At 50.4% G+C, this 17,770-nt stretch overlaps 1 protein-coding gene across 8 annotated transcripts in view; it reads right to left on the minus strand.

Moving 5' to 3' along the window:
• The window catches only part of Clec16a (C-type lectin domain containing 16A), a 132,271-nt gene that overhangs the window by 71,365 nt on the left and 43,136 nt on the right, over positions 1-17,770 (minus strand). For 5 of the 8 annotated variants that reach the window (XM_090324611.1, XM_090324609.1, XM_090324615.1 and 2 more), the window contains exons 13-18: positions 14,602-14,724; positions 12,073-12,182; positions 11,498-11,542; positions 8,928-8,978; positions 6,547-6,675; positions 2,600-2,635 (exon numbers count right to left, since the gene is read on the minus strand). In XM_090324611.1, coding sequence (XP_090180737.1) covers positions 2,600-2,635; positions 6,547-6,675; positions 8,928-8,978; positions 11,498-11,542; positions 12,073-12,182; positions 14,602-14,724 — 494 coding nt within the window. The remainder of the gene's footprint in view (positions 1-2,599; positions 2,636-6,546; positions 6,676-8,927; positions 8,979-11,497; positions 11,543-12,072; positions 12,183-14,601; positions 14,725-17,770) is intronic. The other 3 variants (XM_090324612.1, XM_090324610.1, XM_090324616.1) reach the window with 1 other exon arrangement.

Raw genomic sequence — 17,770 nt, forward strand, 5'->3', positions numbered from 1 at the left:
GCCAAGGAGCAGGCTCGCCACCAACCAGAGCCAGGAAGCAGAAGACAAGGGAGGAAAGGTACTCCAGGTCTTTCTCCAGAGGCACAGACAAGGCTGTCCCAGACCAGCAACCCTACGATGCTGAGTAAAGTCCAAATGCAATAAGCGTCACTCTCTCATCTGTGAAATGGGCACAGAGCCTTCTAACTCACAGGCTGAGCCAGTCCTGGGCTAAGACTGCAGGAGAAGGGGCCAGCAGGGTGCTCCGTGAAAGAGGTGGGCAGAGAGGAGGCCTGGGGACAAACCAGTGTCACTGGGGTGAGTGGCATACCTTTGGGTATTCTTGACCTGACTCCAGTGGCTACTTGCAGGGAGGATGCCCTTCATCCAGCAAGCTATCCCCCACAAGAAAGGGGACATTCTGCTACTGGCCAACAGCGGGGACAGCACCACCTCTGACGATCCCAACCAAGTGACTGATTCTACCTTGTCTTGAACCAGGGGGAGGGAGGCCGGGGACCAAGATCCTAATGAAGGAAACTCCACCTGCTCAGTATTCTCTGAGAACTCAGAAGTACTAGGGAAAGTCAATGCTCACACCGTGAGGAGTGGCGGTGGCATTAGTATTAGTTCTAGAGAGTCTTTTATTTATTATTATTATTTTTTAATGCCAGTATTGGGTTTGAACTCAGAGCCTAGGTGTTGCCCCTTTGCTTTTTTGCTCAAGGCTGGAGCTCTACCACTTGAGCCACTTCTCTATAGACTTCTGGCTTTTTGGTGGTTAATTGGAGACCAGAGTCTCACAGACTCTTCTTCTTGGGCTGCCACTGAACTCGAATCTTCAACTCATAGCCTCCTTAGTAGCCAGGATTACAGGATTGAGCCACCAGCTCCTAGCAGCTTCTAAAGTAGTCTTCATCTCTAACTGTCAGAAGACAGGTATGGCTACAATGAATGTGGGAGACCTTCCATGCAGTAGGGTCCTATCACAAGCCAGGGACTATGAACATCCTACTGCAGCCTTAAGACTCCAGGAGGAACAACAGGAGCTGACAGGCAGAGTGATGGTCCACATAGCTGCTATGGGAAGATGCTAAGACTCCAACCCCAGAAGCCTGAGTCACGTAGCCTAGCACACCAGAAAATATAAACCCCTGAGCCAGCCCAATGGGAGGCAACAAGATCTGGGTGGTCACAGGAACATCTTCCAGTGGAGCGCTTGAATAAGAATCATGACTCTGAGGGTGGGGTAAAGAGAAAGAAGACACAAGGTCCATCACAGCAGGACCCAGTGAAAGAGAGGCTTCCCGAGTGTGAGCTGTAGTCCTCTTAGCAATCTGAAGGCAAGCACCTAGTAAGACCATAGCTGGGGCTTGCAAGATAGAAACATACATTGATTTTTTTCAGCACAGCAAGGAAAACCTAAACTTTCCATTGAATAAAATAAAAAAAAAAGAAGTTCCCATCTTGGCTACTAACAGGGCTTTTTGGTAAAACATCTGTTTTTGCAGTACAAATGACAAATGGAAGCTATTTCCAGGAATACAAACAAGTAAAAAAAAAAAAATAAGATCTTCCAAAATATAAAAAGGAACATGAAACATATAAAATAAACTGCTGGTTCCTGCTTCACTCCCAAGGGAAGGCAGAAGGCATCAGAAGACTGTGGCCCTGAGTAGAGGATGGCAGAGTCCCACAGGATAAGGGGTCCTACATGGGGACAGCCGGGCTTCCACGGGATCCGTGGGGGCCTGGCAGCCAAGCCGAACACACAGAATGCCAACACACACGGCTGAGGCCACACACACATCCTACCACCTTCCGAAAAAGCAGTGGCTTCCTCTGGTTTGCTCTGGGCCTGTGCAGGGCCAGTGATTCACTGCCTCATTCAGGCCCTGAATGGCCTGTGTGTGGCTCCCTTGTTATAGTCAGAGTAATGAAGCTCGGAGTATACAGGCAGCCTGCCCAAGGTCACTCTGAACAACTGTCCTCCTGGGCCTTCAAAAGATTTAGAACTGGTGACCCACAGTTTATGGAGTACTTGTCATTCTTTGCTAAATGGAAATGAACCACCTAAAAGTATCACTAAAAAAAGGTATAAGAAACAGTTTCTTTTCAGATTCTTCCACAGAATATTAAGAAGGGTGATGCTTGGAAGAACAGACCAGATTGTGAAAGGAGAGGCAGCTGACCACATTCAAACAGGAAGGAGAGACTTCTCTAGCTTCCACGCTGGCTTAACTCAGTCTCCTGAGAATCCATCTGGCAAGGTGGGGAGGTGTAGTCACACTTCAGTTCTGGCTGAAGCTGAGCCCAGGCTGGCTGCTTGGAGACAGGGTGCCACGGGGCATCCACACGACAATGTGAGGAGGGGCCTGGGTAATGCAGTGAGCTCTGGGCTGGCCCTGGGACAGACACTTGACTCGGTTCAGGCTCCCACTCCCTTGCCAGTTATGCAAGCTGCTCAAGTGTAGGCAACTGTCCCTTGGATTAGGAGCCCACAGAGGCTGTGGAAAGGACGGCAAGAGTCAGTCAAAGAAGAATGCAGAAGCTATTTAACATGGGGCAGCCCACCAGGAAAGCAATGTGGCAATGTGCAGCCAGACAAAAAAGTTCATACCCTTTGAACCAGAAGTTCCGCTTCTGAGACCTTATCCTAAGGAAATAAGCCAAAAGAAAGAAAACTATTCATGGAGCAGCTCACTACAGTTCAGTTGAAAATACTGTAACAGCAGGACCATCCCCAAATGTCTAACAAGAAACTGCTGCTCAAGCGTATGATGGCGAAGTTACCAGAGAAACTTATACAGTCCTAAGAAACCAGATTCGTTAGCCAAGGCGGTAGGTAGGCCTTGAGTCCCAGCATCCAGGAGGCTGAGGCAGGAGGACCACAAAAACATGGAAACGGTATGGGCTATACATTGGGACCCTGTTTCCACAAACAGACACTTAAAAAACTGCATCATGTCTGGAAGCCCTTGCTTGGCATGGGTGAGGGCCTTGGGTTCCATCCCAACACTGCAAAAAGACACAATATGAAAAACTTTTTGCCTTGCAATAAAGAATAAAGCAGGAGGGGATGAAAGCCAAGGCGTGGCAAAGATACCCTCCCTGCAATCAGGAGAGAAGTTTGCAAAGAGATGGAAGAGTGCAGGACATGCCTAAGTGTCACCGCTCCAGTTTCTCCTTGCTTTGAAAACCTGCAATGTAGCTGGATGCCAGTGGCTCACACCTGTCACCCTAGCTACTCAGAAGGCTGAGATCTGAGGATCATGGTTCAAAGCCAATGTAGGCACTAAAGTCCGTGAGACTCTCATCTCCAGTTACCAACCAGAAAACTGGAAGTGGTGCTGCAGAGTTCAGGAACAGCGCCCAGGCCCAGAGTTCAAGCCCCACAACCAGAAAAAAAAAAAAAAAATAAGGGAAACCTGCAGTGTTGCTCTAGGTGCAACACACAGATGAAAAGTACAGCAGGAGGCCCTCAAGTGATAAACACAACTGCCTGCAGCTGACTCACAAGTGGACAAGAGAACAGTGGGGACAAGTACAAGCTGGCTGGATACACACCATTGCAACCTGCTAGTTCCTATGTGGAGACAGCCATGTTCAATTAAGATTTTGATGGTCACCAAGTCCCAGCGCTGCTTTCCCTGCTGAGGCTAGGAGAGACCCCATCTGCTGCTCGTGGGAGCTGCAGCAGGCCCACTATTTCCAGCTTGTGGCTCCGGGCACTCACTCTCTTCTACTGTGGACAATAGCAGAGAGGTAAGAGGGAGGAACTGAGGATAAGGGAGATTCACTCAAGGTTAAACTCGGTCTAACCCTGGCTAAATGAACATGGCTAAATTGGATCTGACCCAAAGTTGGTCTGACTCACAAATTTTTGGTCTTCTGTCACTGAGTCTTTACTGCCACTCCATGTGGGTGGGGCAGGTCAGCCCCAAGTTCTGCCAGAGAGCTCTCATCAGATCCCTAGGGCTCTGGTGACCTTTATTTCAAACAAACTTCCTCTTTCAGCCTGCTTAGCTCTGTGGCATTCCTTGTATTTTGGTCTGTCTTTGGACTTCTTGCCCACTGGACAGGAGCGAAAATCCTGAGAAAAACCACAGGAGCCCTAAAATGCTTGCTAAGCCACACACATCTTTGAGCTACAAGTCAGTGCAAATGCTGGGTCCTGACTTCAGAGGATCCTAGACAACAGTCTCCATCAGGAGCGGGACTAAGGTGCGAGGTCAACATTCCCTTCAGAGGTTGACTCCTGGAGTCTCAAAAGAAGCTTTTCTGAAGTAGATGAGTCTGCCTGAGAGGCCTGCCCTATTTACTATCTTTGCATTCCCAGGGACCCTGGGCCTCTAGCGCTGCTTTTGTAAACTGCTCAGAGGGCCTACCAGAAACCCCAATGAGGCTCATTCAACCCTAGGAACTGGGTCTTGCTTCCTTCTCAGCCACTCAGGCTGCACATTTCATAGGAGCAGGGAGGGAGGTAGCAGAGCCCTGGGAACTTGCACCAAAGTGGAATGTGGGGGACGAGGGGAGAAGAGAACCAATCTCATCAAGGATCTGACAGTGTGCATGTCTTGGCGAGGCCTCGTGATGACTGTGGCAAGGCAAGGATTCAGCTTATAGAGAAGGAGATGGTAGCTAGAGCAGACACATAACCTGCCCTTGGCCACAGCCTGACCATGTAGCCTGGATCTCTTCTCTCTCTCTCTCTCTCCTGTGGAGAGAGTGGTCTATGCTAGTCAGCAGGGCATGATGCCATACGTTTTAGGACTGTTAGGAGCTGATAGCCAGTGTCCTCATTTGGCTCCAAGGCCCAAGATCTGGCTCCTGCCCGCCCCTCCCGTTGACCTTAGTTTCTGCACAGTGCTGACTATTTGGGGGTGCCAGGATGTGCCACATCTCTCTGGGCCCATGCCTACACTGTCCGATTCCACAGTTCTGGCTTAAGAGACGCTCCTCTGGTGCCCTGTCCTCTCCATCTCCTCCCCGTCCTGTTAGGATGTCTGGGAACATGGTCCCAGTCATTCCTGCCACCTCCTTTAGACTAGCTCCTACAAGACTGGGCTACTTCCCAGTTTGGGTCCAGCACAAGCAGGGTTCATGGCAGGAGGCAGGAGGCCAGGGCACTTCAGAGCTGAGGGCTCCAGAGGACATACTGTCTGGACTAATTCCTGGCTCAGCTTCTGACAAGTGGGGTAACTGAGCACATGGCTCAATTTCAGATGCTTCCTCTGGGGAGATGGGTAACAACAAGGCCACCTCCAAGTGTGGCGTGGAATTAGACAAGGAAATCCACATAAAGACCAACATCCAGGTTAGGCTCTTCAATAAGGCGATGCCCTCATAGATCACCAAGAACCAAAGGGTAGCAGAGTGCACCAGGACAGCTCTGCTCCAGTCCTACAGACTGCCCAACCAGGCCTGCAAACCGCTCCAGTGTGTCTGCACCCTGGCTGGAATCTTTCTGGGGAGCACCCCCCAGGCCAACCAAAGGCCAAAGACGAGCTGCTGGCATTGAGGAGTGGCCCACGGGAGACCCACTCTTTAGTCTCCCACTGCACACAAGCTACCCACTAGCAAAACCATGCACCTGCTTGGCAAGGGCATGGTGCTTGCCAAGCACAGGGAAGGGCCGTGGCAGTGGCTCAGCAGGGCGGCTTCTGTGGTGAGGTCTGTGGCTTTGCTCAGACAGCTGGGAATGTCACTGACTCAAGACATGTGGGTCCCACTTCCTCTGCAGCCCCAGGGCCACTGCTACTGAGGCAAGAACACCAGCGGGTAGAAGGTGGCCGACTCCTCCTGCTGGAGGTGTGTAGCAGGCCACCAGCTTTCCAAAATCCTGAGTCAACCCTCTGCCACATGGCACACTCAGCTTAAGGGGAAAGGTGTGCCTGATAATGAGAAGAACTATGTGCAACCAGTTCCTCTAATTATTCTCTGAGATGCATGTCTTCAGGAATGATTTTCCAGGAAAAGGCTGTGGTGCTTTCTACGAAAGAAACTGTGATCTTACAAGAGAGATAAAGTACCATGAACAGTGTGGCCAAGACTGCTTCCTAGAGCGCCCGCCTCAGAACACAGTGCTGATAAGGGCCATGCACACCCCGGCTGCTTCTGAGAACTCCCCACCCTTCATACACATCTCTTCGTAATTTCACTTGCGTGTGCCTTACCCCCAGATCGGCCAGATACCTTAACATCACGCCATCTCTGGGGGTCCTGACATCTTGGGGTGAGATCTCACCCCCACCTCACCTGCTCTGGGTATTCTAGCTTCCCTCACAGTTCAAAGAAGCACAGCCTCCCGGCTTCTGCTTGCTGAGTTCACTGCACTGAGGCTGCCCTTGGCACCAACGAGGTGCCCACTCTAATCCCCGCTAGTCAAAGAGCAACATGTTTTAGAAGGCCACGTGTGGTGTGGGGGGTCTGGGTGGTGTCTGTTTCCCATGGTTACGTTTACGATGAAGAAGTGCTCTTGACTTTGACCCTTTCCTACCTGGGCCAGAAGGGGCCCTGGGGTGGGAGGAGCCCCTAGAAAAAGGCCAGGCCCATGCATGAACTCACCCGCCGAGTCTTTTCCACGTCGCCACATGGCAGCCGCTTCACAAAATCAATGCCTGTCAGTGGAGTGCCTGTCGGGGGCAGCAGGATGGAGGCATCCATCATGAGGTATTCCACATTCATGGGCTTCATCTAGGAGACATGACAGCAAGCTTCACTGGGGGCCCATAACAGTGCCGTCCACGGTGGGCTTTGACGGAGGCCCCTCTTGCAGGCTGCTGGCTGGGATGAGTTTTTTCTTATTCTTCTAGGTTGCAAGGGGGGGTTTGTGTGCTGGTACTGGGGTTGAACTCAAAGACTGTGGGCTGTCCCTTAGGTTTTTCTGTTCAAAACTGGCACTCTTACCACTTGAGCCATGGCTCCACTTCCAGCTTTTTTTGCTGGTTAATTGTAGGTAAGAGTCTCATGGACTTTCCTGGGTTGGCTTCAAAATGTGATCCTCAGATCTCAGCTTCCTATCTAGGATTACAAGTATGAACCTCAGACCCACGGCTGGTTGCAGTTTTGTTTTTTTTTTTTCCTTTCACTGAGCCTGGAACCAAAGTCATTCAATACAGTCTGTCTTCTTTATGACAAGTCATTTCCTCTAGAGATCTGAGACTCCCCCTACCCGAAATTCCTGCATTCCAGAGCAGGGGTGGAGGCTGCATTCCCATCTGGGCTGTGGCTGGCATTGGCCTAGCAATAGTGCCCCTACCCCCAGCCCAACTCGCTTGCTGCCTAGCAGTTCTCTGGTCCAATGAGCTCCTTCCACCCTGCTGTGCAGGGAACAAGACTTTCTGGTCCATTCCCCATTCCCCATTGAACACTGGTGCTAAAGGATGTAAGGGAAGCAGAGAAAGCCAAGGCCTGGCTTCAGCACTGCTCTGACTGCTGCCCCCCCCACCCCCCTCCATCACTTTGGCAGCACTGTGGGGTAAGGGAGACTGATTCTAGCCACAGGGCTCTGGGTGTGCCACCTTTGTTCTTCTAGAGAATGCCGGACATTGTGCAGGACACAACACAAACATTTGATTAAAACAAACAAAAACTCAGGAAGCTTGCTAGGGTGAGAGGACAGGAAAGGGGGTAATTTTTGGACTCTGTATGAGGCATCTTGCTAGGCAGCCCTCATCCAGCCTGGGCAATCTGGGGGTGTAGGCCCAGACAGCAGATGAAGCATCAAAGCTCAGGATCAAAAGCTTCCACCCAAGGTCACATAGTTAGGCAGTGAGCATATCATACATGATATGGCAACTTTACATTTTCAAACCAGAGAACTACATTGCAGAAGGGGCAAGGGATGGGGAGGGAAATAGCAAAGCATGGCGCCACCACCTGCATCCGTGATCTGAAGAGTGAAATTTGAGCCCCTTTAAGGATGATGAAAGTTGCTAGGTGTCAGTGGCTCACACCTGCAATCCTAGCTACTCAGGAGGCTGAGGTTTAAGGATTGTGGTTCAAAGCCAGCCTGGCCTGGAAAGTCCATGGACTCTTATCTCCAATTAGCCAGCAAAAAAGCCAGATGTGGAGTTGTAGCTCAGGTGGCTTTGAGTGAAAAAACTCAGGGGCAGTGCTCAAGCCAGCAATCACATGAAACAGAATGATGGAGCTAAATGTCAACAGTGAGCTGCAGTCACAGCAGCTCTAGCCTCTGGGCATTACTGGGTCACCGCTGGAGGGTCAGCGGGGAGTGACAGGGATGTGGAAAGGGCCTTGTATCTAGAACCCCACTAAAAGGGCTACAAAGCAGAGAGCCACTTAGCTGAGCCACCTGCTTTCCAGGCTTATAAATATTCTAATCACGTCACACACTGGTGAGTAATATCCATGGAAGGACAAGGAATCATGGCTTTAGTGATGCCTGCTGGGGAGCAGGGAGCGGAGTTGGGGAGAGAGAGACAGGTGGGAAAAAACAGCAAATCATGCACCCTTACAACACTGCCTGCTGGGGGGAGAGGCTGAACATTCCCTCGGAGTAGCAGATAGGGAGGCATTTGGACGATAGCTTTGCTGCGGAGGCCGGGTCTGCTATTAACAGTGGGACAGTGAGACCGACCACCTCCTGGACTCTGCCTCCTATCTTCTTCATTAGCCAAAGGAGAGACAAGGACTGCAGCTCTTCCCACAGGCTGACATCAAGGTTAGGTTTTGTAGACACAGATGCTTCTCCCCTCTGTGAAGAAACACCTTCCCAACACAACTCATAGCAAAGCAGAGAGACAGCCTGACTCGGGGAGTATGAAGTTCTTTCAGTGTTGGGGAACAAAAGGCCTCATTACAAATGCCCCTTCCTACCAATCCTTTGCCACCTGGTGAGAAAGTCCCAGGTCAGACAGAGTGCTCTGTGGGCTCAGCAGGCCCCCAGGTATGTACTGCCTCAGGTGTGCTGGGCCCTTGCTTACTGTCATGCTCCTGTATTCATCTTCAAACATGTCCAGAAAAATCTCTTCTCCCTACAAAGGAAAAGAAGATTACTCATATTTTTTCTGTGAACACAGTATTACAAACCTGAGGCCATCTGCTTCTTGTTAGTGGATTCCCGTAAATCACCAGGAAGTAAAATATACACATGGAGACACACACACACACACACACACACACACACACTCAGACAAAAGACCAACAGCAAGCCCAACCAGGCAATACTTTTCTCCTTTTTAAAATGCATATTGAGTTTTTCTGTCAACCCAGTAAGAATGCAACAACAAAAGTAACCTTACACATGATGAAAAGAGACAGAAGATTAATAACTCAAGTGGTTAGCACCATCTATCTGTAGAATGGCTGGAGAAATGGAAATCCTGGTTAAGTTACCATGTTAAAAATGTGAAGCTTCTCACACCTCTAAAAGGAAGCATCTAATTATGAATACTTAACACCAAAGCTTTACTGTTTCTAAAGAGAGCCTTGGGATCTCACAGATCCTCAGGCTCAGACCCTTCCCAGAAGATTCCCTTTAGAACAGGGTGGTGGGGACCTGCTTGGGTCTAAGATACACAACCCAGGCACCAAATCCCAGGAGACTTTCTGTTTCACTGCAACAGTGAAGTGACCAAAGAGAAGGAATAGCATGGCAGTACATGTCTGCAAGGTCATCTATTCTGCAGGTGAAGTGAGCTAACACACAAAAGTGTGGAGACAGAGCCTGCTCCTCTACCAAGGCTGGGAAATGTGAGCACTCACTGTCAATATAATCTCCTCTAAACAATGCTGTCAAGTACTATCCTTTGGGGTTGGGAAAGATGGGGGAGAATGATGGAAGGGGTGACACTGACCAATATGTATTATACCCATCAGCTGGTTTGTTGAATTGAAACCCCTTTGTACAACTAAAGAGAACAAACACCTTAATTAAAAAGCAACTGTCTTCTGTCTCCTAAGTTCTAGAAATACACGTGTCTGTCTCATATATACAGTCAAGACCAGGAGACTTAGACCCTTTTCATAATATCTAGATGTCAGACTACAGACAACCTTGAGCATCTGCAAAGCTAAGTGACAGCAATAGAAAATGACAACCCCTGAAAAAAAATCTAAAAGCTACTGTCATGCTGTACTCAGGTGTCAACTTCCCAGGATGATGCAAGAGAAAACTCCGGAATGGGAGAAGGAAAGGGAATTTACATACAGTCTTCCCTCTGTTAGTAACAAGAATTATTTACTGGGAATTGCCAGCACTAAGCCCTTCCAGAGCTGAGGGAATAAAGCAAAGCAATTATCAGGAAAAACGGTTGGAGAAGATGACTAGGACAACCTAGTGATGGGGGGGGGGGGTGAGTGTGGTTTGAGGTGCTCTACAGGGAAGCTGAGATTCCCCCACATGTGGTGTTCAGAAGCTCTCAGTGGTCGTGACCTTTGTCTACTGCAGCAGGATGGGGTCCATTGTGTCTGGCAAGGAGGATTTCCAGATCCTACAACCTGAGTCATCTTACACACTGCTCATGCTGGAACCCACCTAAAAGATTTTCCCACAGAGAGAGGAGGCAGGGGACCGACGAGGAGAAGGGAATGAGGATGGTGCTGACACTGAGGGCTACATTAGTCACTTGCAGGGCCAGGGAGACCAGCTGCAGATCAGAAAACTATGAGAACGGTGCACATCCAGATAATCCATTTTGGCGGAGCCTTGCCTAAGGAGGCGTAAGCTCTGGGTCTGTCCCAAGTTCCTGTGCTGGTCTTCACCCCAGGGTGATGGTGCTTGGCCATAGGGCATTTGGGAGGTGCTTAAGGTCATATGGGTACAGCCTCCTGAATGGATCAGGGTCCTTATTAAGGAGGCTTGAAGGAGCTGACAGTCACAGAGCCAGCTACGGAGCAGTGACCTCTCCAACATCACACCTGCTTTGATCTCAGTCTTCCCAGGTTCCAGCACTGTGGGAAATCAATCTCTACATCCACAAGTCATCCAGTGGCTGACATTTTGTTAGATCAGCCTGAATAGACTAAAACATGGGCCTTAGGTAGAACCATCACAAATATATCTTTCCAACCTAATTACTCGGAACCTAAACATATCCTACAAATGTTTTCGTTCTGAAACTTTACAAAATTCAGTTCTGGTACTTCACAAAATTCCATGAAACCTGGAAGAGGTTTCTTAGCACACATGGCTAAAAATAGTATGCACATTCATAACTGATGAAGTCATAGCTAATTCACAAGTAATCTTGTATAAACTGGTATATATAAGCCATGGACATATAAGTCTGTTATGAATAACTTAGTCATTTATATATATAGCTAATAACTTATACATAAATAACTAACTAACTTCCTTATAAACTAAGACCAGTCCCTCAAAACTCTTTCTGAAAAGAAATAGCAAGCTGAGAGCTTGCTATTCCTGGATACTGAAACTATCACTTTGACCTCTAGTCTCAAGTATAAAAATAACAGAAGACATAAAACAATTACACCAACAATCCTGTTTCTGTTACACACCCATGGTACTGTCATCTGGACTGCCAATTACCTTGTAGAAATGCCGTACAAGGTGGACACTCTCTTCTCTCGCGCCCTGTTGAAAGAGAAGAAAGTGAAGGAGGCAGGCTTGAGGGGAGGGGCAAGCAACTCCATGTGATGACATGAAAAGCCATTAAAGTAGAGTTAAGTGGGGGGATGGGGCAGATAATCATATACAGCTGTTAGGACTCATTCCACTTTTATAAAATAAAACATATGGAAACAACTGCTGTATGAGAGGAATGACTGTAATCACGACTTCTAACTTCTCTGCGTGTCTTAAATTTTCTTGAAAAACATGGAAAATGGAGAAAGGAGGAAATAAAAGCTATTGAACTTAACAACTGTGTATATTGGTACAAAAAAAATCCTGTAAATAAATAGGTTTGTGTGTGTATAGAAGTTTACTAAACCCAAAGGAACAAATTTAAAATCCGGGGGCAAACCCAGGGGACCACTGCGAGGAAATGGACTCTCAGGCTCCAACAGGGACACATGGGCTGGGGCCCTCCTGGCCTCCTCCCCTTCCTCAGCTCACAGAAAGGGGAAAAGGAGAGGAGAGGACAGGGATGGGGAGGCCCTCACCTCTAGGCAGGCCAGGTGCACGTCCTTGATGATGCAGCCACAGCTGGTCAACACCTGCTGCTTCAGAAGCAGGCAACTCAGCTCCAGTGTGGCCAGCCGGATCTTCCCATCTGCAGAGCACAGCAGGATCAGCCTGGACCCCAGTGCCGAGCACCCTTAAACACAAGGCCCTTGCCTGACATACTGGAAGGCTAACCTATCAGTGGATAGGCAGATCCCCAGCCTCCAGCGGGGACACAGAGGGACCCTCCACATGCCAGCCCCTTCCTAATTCGTCATCCGTTAATGCTGAATATCAAAACATCTCCCAGAAGGTGCTGATTGGGGGTGAGGAGGTGAGTAAGGAAGGGCAGGTGCTGTTGTGTGGAGTGCACCCCTCTTTGGTAGTGATGCCTGGCCAGCACGCATTCCTGCTTCTACGGCTGGTCCCCTTTGTTCTTCCAGGGATGAGAGACACATGGCCCAGGCTGGTCAGGTGTACCAGTCCCCTAGCCTCAGTGATGGAGGCATGGAGCCCAGGAGAGCCAGAGAGACTCCAGTCTCCAGACTGCCAGAAGCACTAGGCAAGCATCAATCCTGTGCAAAGCCCAGCAGCTCTGGTGGGGGCCTGAGCAGTACAAGCACTGTGATTCTCATCAACCACCTCTTTGCCCTTCTATCTACACAGAGTCTGCAAGGATGGTCCACAAGCTCTCAAGACCTCAGCTCCCTCTTCCAATCAGACTGTTCAAGCCGTCGTGTCTCCCACAGAGCAAGCGTGCAACCCTAAGAGAAAAATGGTGGCTAGCACTGACTGCTAGGGGTTATCTTGCCAACCCAGATGGTGGCAGGGTCCAAAGGTGTCTGGAAAACATATTTGAGCCCCTACTGACAGTAGCCATCCCTCTAAAGACTCCACAAGGCAACAGTTTTATTTGCTTATGTTGCTTAAGCTAGTTGAGTTGGGATTCTAACTACAACCAAGTCTTGTCTACCACATTTGCCATGCTAACCTGCTGTGAGCCAGGGCTGGTGGCAGGCGCTTTGTGGATGCCCTCTTGAGGAACTGCTAAAGAAGTCACTGCAGAGTAAAGTGACTTATCTAGGGTATCACAGCTGGGCAGTAAGGATGCCCGGTGCCCTGCCAAAACCCATTCCTGGCACCTCTCCCAGAGCATCTGTAACCGTCAGGCCAAAGTCCAGCTGCTCGTAGGCAAACTCCCCATGGTTTCTGAGGAAAGGTCCGGGGGGAGGGAGTGTCTAGGCCCCACCTCTGTCTTCCTGCTGCCACCCGAGCTCCAGTGACTTCCAGTTCCTGCCAAGGAGTTGCCCCCAATTCCTATAGCAGCTCTGGACTCCTCGGTGCAGCTTCCAGGCTGTCCCTGGGGTGCCACCGCCTCTTCTCCTCAGCTGTCTGTGCACCTGGAAAGATCGGCTCCGGACCTGGCGTCCAGGCCAAATTCCATTTGCTTCAGTGGCTCTGCTCGGCATGGCTGGCTCCCTCACCTCTCCTTGCTGTTCTTCCCAATGTGCTCTGTCACCTCAGATGCAGTCTTCAGCAGAAATGGACCCCACCGGGCACGCCTCCATCCCAAGTCAACCCCTCTCTTCCTCAGACTCACGCTTCCCCACTGGGTCACCTCCAGGTATGGAGTGCCCCAGGCAGTGCTCCAGGCTGGTCCATCACGACTGGTTTTCACAGACCACGAGTGGCGCTAGACCTGACTTTGTCTCCACATGGTACTTCAAGAACCACTAGCATGGCTCCTGGGGACTGGTGCTGGATCCCCCAACTTCTCAGACCTCGGTTAGGCATGCCACAGCTGGCATGCAGCAGGCTGTCTGTGAACTCATCTGTGACACCCACTGACCTAGGCCTCGGCCAGCTCTCCAAGTCCACACTGCTTATAACATGGACGCACTGCTGCCCCCGTGCCTCTGGAAGCTCCTGGCTCCATCACAACCTCCACCATGGCCTCCCACAGGCCTGGGGCTCACTCTTCTGGGGCAGTAGTGTGGTGGGGCCCTTCCCATGCCCTGGCCTTTGTGCAGAACTTGCCTGGAACCTGGCTCTTGGCCCTGGCACTGCTGACACTGTGGGCCAGGCCACTCCATGTTGCGTGCTGTCCTGTGTGCTGCGGCATGTTTAGCAGCATCTACTGCCTTTTCTTGCTAGCTGCCAGTAGCACACTTAGCTATGACAACCAAAAGTATTCCCTGGGTGGCAAAACACCCAGCTGAGAAATGCCCTGCCAAGCCACCTAGCTGTTCCTGGCTAGTTAGGCTGTTCAGTGCCAGGGCTGGCACCTTGCCCAAACCTTCAAGTCTCCCTCGCCCCACAGCAAGGGCCACCCAGAGAGGACGATCACGGGCACTGACAAAAGCAGCAAGGCTGAGGAGGAGACCACAGATGCAGGCCTGGCTGATGCAGGAAAGGACCTGATGGCCAGAAGCAGGGGCAGTAGAAGGTCTGCCCCAGCCCAGGGTTGGAAGTGCCTGGTCTCAGAAGGACCTGACCCCTCCATGCACACAGCACTCCTGGGTGGGTACCTGGCTGGGCAGCGTTATTCATAATCCTGATGAGCCGCTCAGCCAGGAGATGGTTGTAGGTAGTCTTCTCTGCAGCATTTGGCACCGGCAGCTGTATTCTCTCCAGTTTTTCGGGATCCATGCCTGGGGTGGAGAAAAGGTAAGGACATAAATAGCGCTGCCTGATCGGATGGGGCGGTCTCTGCTTCTGAGAGGCCCTGCAGAATAGGCCACAAACACAGCAGCCACACTCCATCTCTGTGACTTTTGCCAGGCTGGGTTACTACCTAGACAGAATTCATGTCTGAGTCCTGTACACTGAAATACACGGACATAGTTAAAGCATACATCTTCAATTGCTATTAGTAAATGAGAAATCACATGGACAAAACAACGTCTCCACATTCTACCAATGACTGCTGACTAACAGCTGCTTTATCTTTGGTAAAAAGGGAGACTGACAGGCCCTGCGCAATGAGGACAAACTGACCCTCCGAGACACAGACAAAGGAATGGAAGCCAAGTTTTCCTACAGTGTGACTCGCTTCCCTTCTGTTCCAGGTCTGCGGACCCCTGGGGCCACCCTCTATAAGCCTGTCCCACACCTGGGAGACACAGACCTGGAGGAACAGAGGGCAGATGTAGGAGGTCCTAGTCTGCACCCTAGGCAGACAACCAGCCAGCTCAGGGGCAGCACCCCGCTGGTGAGGGACCTAGTTAAACCAGCAGCTGAGTTACAAACAGGCAAACCTCAGAGTACAGGTGTGCAGCAGAGGAGCCACTTCTGCAGAGAACTAAGAGAAGCCAAGGGGAATGTGGGTAAGCGGGAAGCTCTAGCTCTCACGGCTCTAGCTGTGAGCCACCGTGCGGTTTTGCAGAAAAGTTGGAAGCTGAGGCACTAGGCGGATGGATGCACCAGGGCTATAGAGCAGTCTGGGCTGGGCTGAGCGTCCAGACCATTCTCCCCTCACACGGCTTTTGAGGAGGACACAGTAGAAATGAACATTTTGCTTGCTCTAAGTTCAGAGACCCCAACAGACTGTGCCTCTGCCTGAGTGCTAGGGTGAGGGGTGGGTACCCCCATACCTGGCTAAACTCTCCTCCACACTGGCCTGTTTTCAGTAACTGTGCAGTCAACTACCCATGCGCTCCAGACATTCTCCTGGCCCAGCCACCTTTGAAAGCACTTAGACACTCTTGACCATCAAGTGCTTCTCAAGCAGGTCTCACTTACTGAAGGACGCACTCAGAGCCAACATCAAATTGCCCAGGTCTCTTTGGGTATGGAGCTGATGCACTGGGGAGGAAGCAGGGGGGCTTCTGCAATGAGGACAAGCTTCAGAGCATGCACAAGGCCCCCGCTTCCATCCCCAGCACCACAAAAAGCAAAACCGAGCAGAACAAACCAGACAAGCTGTCTTTCACATAAGAATTGGGGTACATGATACGTAATGCCTTGTTTAATTCTGTTTAATGTGATCTTCAGTGTGCAGATTAAGAGACAGAAGCTCAGAGAAGATGAGACATTTGCCTGAGAGACAGGAAGAGCCCAGAGACAAATGTGGCCACCAACTCCAGGCCCCTTCCCTGCCCCCCTAATGTATGTCCCATGACCTCTGCCCCAACTACGGGTGACACATAGTTGAGCAATGTTCTGATATAGAGATAACAACCAGAAATTCTGCAGAATTTAGTTTGAAAACAGTAAACTAATTCTGATCAAACTTAGCTCACTATACAAAAAGGGAGGCTTAGCCAGGTCTCAGAGTTGTGTACAAACACCCACAAAGTAGGAGCTGTAATGTGAGACTGGAAAGAATGGGACAAAATTGTCACAGGAGGTTAGCACAAGGCAGCTCAACCCCAGGCAGTGAGGAGACAGACCACTCGTTCTACTGTTTTCTGTAGACAGCATGACATCACCTTTTGCTAATCCTAGGAAGGTATCTAATTGTAGGAAAATATTTGGTTGGGGATTTTAACTACCTCCCTGGAACAAAATGGTGCCGGCAGTCCTGAGCTAGGGAGCACAGCCTAGATCCCAGTGGGTGGAGCAAGGTAGTGCATGAAGGGCAAGATGGATCTGGGGGGGAGGGCACACATGACACACCCATGCTGTGTGCTGCTCAGTCACAACAACGTAGGTTCTGTAGTAACCCTAAAGCGGTCTCTGCCTCTACCCTCCCACTGAAATAAATGTCCCACTGACTCAATGCTCCTGGTGACCCAGCAAAGAAACCCATGTCCTGTCTACAGCATGGACAGATGTACTGGCTCCAGCTCACTTCAGCAAGTCATATGCTTCGCCACTCCCTCCTGCCAGAAGCCTTGGGGGTTCAGGGTCCCAGTCTGAGTGCCACAGCCTGAGTGCCACAGTCAGAACAGCTGTCCCTTTTGCACAGGTGGCTGGCCGGGAGGGAGTGGAACTACCAAGTAATTCTGATCACAGCTGGTCGGGAAAGTAGCTGGCCACAAAGCATCCCCTGTGTTCTTCCTCAGTGGTAGCCCCGTTCAGAGCAGGGGTAGAAAGGACCCAGACCAAGTTGACACAGCGGGAGGAAGAGTGCATGCTGGCACCAGTGTTTGGTTTCTCTTCCCTACACAAAGACTTCCTGGCTGAAGTCATGCATGTGCTGCCAGCTTCGGAAAACAGAGACTCGATTTCGAAAGCTAACCAGATGTTGGGCCAATTGCCAGTGGACTTCCAGTTCTGATTGTGTCAGCGAAGAGCCCACAGGAGGCCTCACCACTCTCTTCCTTCATCCCATCCATTCCACCCACCTTCCACTAACTTCCCAACGAAGTAAAACAAAGAGCCCAAGATTCCTTCTGCGTACACCTTGAGAAAAGGGAGGAGTGGGGGTAGGGTGCTGCGTGCACTGGAGACCTATCCAGAATCCTAATGCTGCATAGCACATGCCTCCGCCCCACGATGGCCCCATGACTCGCCACAAAGCCAAGCTGCCTTTCCTCTTGCAGATAACTAAGCAAAATTCATTATGTGGCCGGACAGCCACGACAAGCCCTTCCTCCAGCTAGCAGCCCTTCCCACCCAGGGCTGCTCATTTTGGTGCAGCCTCTAATCTATTATGATTTACTGGAAGGCCTGAGCTCACATTTGGTTTTTATTAGCATTGCTTTTATGTTAAAATTGTCTTCGAAGGAAAAAACATCTATTGGAAAGAGACTC

Source organism: Megascapheus bottae, chromosome 36 (genome assembly GCF_031878675.1).
Source record: "Megascapheus bottae isolate mThoBot1 chromosome 36, mThoBot2.hap1, whole genome shotgun sequence".
NCBI classification, from domain to species: Eukaryota; Metazoa; Chordata; class Mammalia; order Rodentia; family Geomyidae; genus Megascapheus; species Megascapheus bottae.